The 3,796-nt window shown below is 40.9% G+C and overlaps 1 protein-coding gene across 1 annotated transcript; it reads right to left on the reverse strand.

Moving 5' to 3' along the window:
- Positions 1 to 1,687: 1,687 nt before the first annotated feature.
- LOC125869732 (uncharacterized) lies at positions 1,688 to 2,854 on the reverse strand. Its single transcript, XM_049550176.1, has one exon. The coding sequence runs from the start codon at positions 2,852 to 2,854 to the stop codon at positions 1,688 to 1,690; it is 1,167 nt and encodes a 388-aa protein (XP_049406133.1).
- Between the last annotated feature and the right edge of the window lie 942 nt (positions 2,855 to 3,796).

The raw sequence follows: 3,796 nt of genomic DNA on the forward strand, positions 1-3,796 counted from the left end.
TCTTTTTGTTCCTTACCACAGTCATACCTCCCTTCTTGGGAACACATTGCACCGGACTTACCCACTTACTATTAGAGATTGGGTAAACAACCCCAGCATCTAACCACTTTATCACTTCCTTTCTTACCACTTCTTTCATCAAAGGATTTAGACGACGTTGATGTTGTGCACTTGGTTTGTCATCATCTTCCATGTAAATTTTGTGCATACATAACACTGGACTAATCCCATGAGTATCAGCCATTTGCCATCCAAATGCTTTCTTCCTCCGCTTCAAAATTCTCAATGTCGCCTCAACCTGTAAATCAGACAATTCTGCAAAAAGTATAACAGGAAAAGTTTCATTAGTACCCAAATAAGCATACCTTAGGTGAGCCGGCAAGGCATTTAGCTCCAACTTAGGAGCATCTTCAATTGATGGTTTTGGAGGGGGGCCTAACTCGCGATCTAAGGACTCCATTTGAGTCCTACGAGTTTCTACTACTGCTAGATTTAAGCATGATTCAGTCTCTTGAGCTTCAGCATCTCCCTCTAACTGTTGACCCACTAACACTATTTCTAAGGGGTCTTCAGGCAAAACTAATTGTGACTCTACTATGCGATCAACCACAGTAATAGCAGACAACTCTTCATAAATAGAAGGTAATTTTAAAGCGCGGTAAACATCAAATACCTCTACCTTATCATGTGCCCTAATGGTTCGTTGACTAGCTGCTACATACATCAATGCCCTACCTGTGGCCAAGAAAGGTCGTCCCAAAATAAATGGAACTTCAGAATCGGGTTCAAAGTCTAGGACGACAAAATCTACCGGAAAAATCAATGAACCTACTTGCACTAACACATCTTCTACCACCCCCTCTGGCCTAGCAATGGATCTATCTGCAAGTTGGAGAATAACAGTGGTTCGCTTTGGACTACCTAACCCAAGTTTTTGATATAAAGATAGAGGCATTAAATTTATACTTGCCCCCAAATCACACAACCCCTGGGCATGAACACTTTACCCAATTGTAATCTGCACAGTAAAACTACCTGGATATTTTAACTTTTTGGGCAGTCTGTTTTGGATCCTTGAGCTGCACTCCTCAGTAAGTGCTACAGTTTCATATTCAGTGAGTCTCCTCTTGATGGCCACTATATCCATCATATATTTAGCATACATCGGGATACCATGCAAAATGTCAACCAAAAGTAGATTAATGTGAACTTATTTAAGGAGAGAGAGAAACTTACCAAAGCATTCATCTTCATTTTGCTTTTTCAGCCTCTGTGGAAATGGAGGTGGTAATTTCTTTTGAGGAATGGGTACCTCAATATTTAAGCTTTTTACTACCTCTTCCACCTTCTTTTCTTTGTTTGATACCTCAGTGTCTCTTTTCTTAGGAGCTAGTTCCTCTAATTGCAGCTCACTTCTAGTACTTACCTCATGCAATTGCTTTGGATTTGGCTCAGTATCACCAGGCAGCCCGGCTTGGGGACGCAAGTTCAAAGAATTTTCCACTTGCGCAACTTGTTTCTCTAAACTCATTTGAGACATCTGGATGTTTCTAATGTTCTCATCCTGCTTATCTATTCTAGCATTTAATTTGGTCCCTATTTCAGTCATGATCTTTTAAAGTAGCTCTTCATTTTTCATCCCCCCTTTTGGTACACTAGAATTTGAGCTTTGGATAGGATTGCAGTATTATTGCCCAGCCCCTTGAGAACTGTATTGGTTAACCCCTTGCGCCTGATTTTGGTTTTGGTTCCCACCCCATGAGAAGTTAGGATGGTTCTTCCAACTAGGGTTGTAAGTATTACCATAATTTTGTTGGACTCCACCCCTTTGGGCATTACCCACATAGTTTACGGAATCCGGGTTTGCCTCGCATTGCTCGGTTTCATGAGTTCCACTACCACATACCTCACACCAATTTGCTGCATGTTGTACTACATTTACCGGAGCCTGATTTAGAGCTATTTGTTTAAATTGCAATGTAATGTTATGTTGCATTGCATCTAATTTCGCATTTTTGGCAGTAGCTTGATCTACATCTAAGATCCCTGCAGCCTTTTGGGTGGGGGTTCTAGACATTTTCCCCTCATACCCTTGGTTCCCTTCTGAAAGTTTATCAAGTAGGGCGAAGAACTCTTCACTTTTTATGGATAAGGCTTGTCCACTTGTTGCACTATTAAGAAGAGAATGAGCATTATAATCTAAACCTTCAAAGAAAGTGTGAGCAAGTACCTCATTGGTTTGCATGTGGTGTGGGCAAGCAATCAACATTTGTTTGAAACGTGCCCATGCTTGGTAGATGTCTTCCCCTTGCTTTTGAACAAAGTTTATTATCTCCCCCCTCAACTTCGTGGTTTTCTTGGATGGGAAAAATCTACTCAGGAACTTCTTTGCTAGATCATCCCAAGTGGTGATGGAGTTTGGTGGCTCAGAGTCTAACCAATGTCTTGCAGCTCCTAACAATGAGTATGGGAACAAAGTCAACCTTACATAGTCTGATGAGACTCCAATTGGGATGTATGTATTGGTGATGTCTATGAAAGTTCTAAGATGGACTTGAGGATCCACATGGGGGAGACCAGTGAATTGCCCATTAGTTTGGAGGATCTGTACCATGCTCTGCTTTAGTTCAAATCTACCCCCCGGTGGAGGTTTCCTAATACTGGATGTCAAGTTGGCTGTGAGTGGGACTGCCACATCACGGACTGGTCTTACGGGAACAATCGGCGGTACTCCTTGGTTATTTGGGTTCCTTGGGTTATTCACGTTTTCCAGGTTATTCACGTTGTCTTGATTATCATCATCAAAGTTTCCTGGAATACCTAACCCCAATTCTCCTTGGCGTCCCTCGTTCATTTTTCTGCGCTGGCGTAAAACTCTTTCCAATTCGTTGTAAGGTTCGACAAGATCTCTTTTCCGAGCCAGACCTGAAAATCAAGTACCTGCAATACACAAGCTAAGATCAAGTAATTAATATATGAGTATATTAAGTGTAGACTTAAGAAGATTGAATATAAATCAATTTCTAAATCCCCGGCAGTGGCGCCAAAAATTTGTTGCTCCCTAAAATACACGCAAGTTTACGTGGTCACACAAGTAGTATAGATTATTTAAGAAACAAGTTATCATTTTCAAGGGACTTATGTGAAATGACCCAAAAAGTTCTTAAAAATGTGCTTCGGAAGTTACCGGAAACTTGTTTAGCTATATATAAAAAATCTGTTTCGTTTTTCAAAAATCCGACTTCATATTCTTGTTTAGGGGGTCAAATTGAGTGGGAAATGGGTCTAACCCAAATTTTAGAGCAACCGTATCAAAATCCGAAATTTCCAAGTGAAGCCTTTTTCGAGGGTCTACTTTGGAGGGTCATATCTCCTAGCACACAAATAATTGGGTGGCCCATAACATATCCATGGAAAGCCCTTTGAGTTAGCTACCTAACGCACTTCGTTTCACCTCATTCGGAGTTCGGACGAAGAAGTTATGCCCATTTTCGTAAAATCTGTCCGGCAGGAAATGCAATTTCCAGTGAGCGTTTTTACTGTTCACCCGCCTCATTTTTTTTTCTAAGTGTTGGACCATTTTTCCAAAGGGCATATGTTATTTCCTATATACCATTAGTTCAATTCCCATCTCTAAAACATTTCCCAAAACACCTCTCCCATACTTAGACACATTTTCTCTCAAGTTCTCTCAAGAACCCTAATCCAAAACCTTCCTCAAGATTGAAGAGACTCTTGCTCCAAGTTCCAAGCTTCCATTGAAGACACTCTCAAGACCTTCATAAGAACTCAAGGT

This window comes from Solanum stenotomum, chromosome 7 (genome assembly GCF_019186545.1).
Source record: "Solanum stenotomum isolate F172 chromosome 7, ASM1918654v1, whole genome shotgun sequence".
Lineage (NCBI taxonomy): Eukaryota > Viridiplantae > Streptophyta > Magnoliopsida > Solanales > Solanaceae > Solanum > Solanum stenotomum.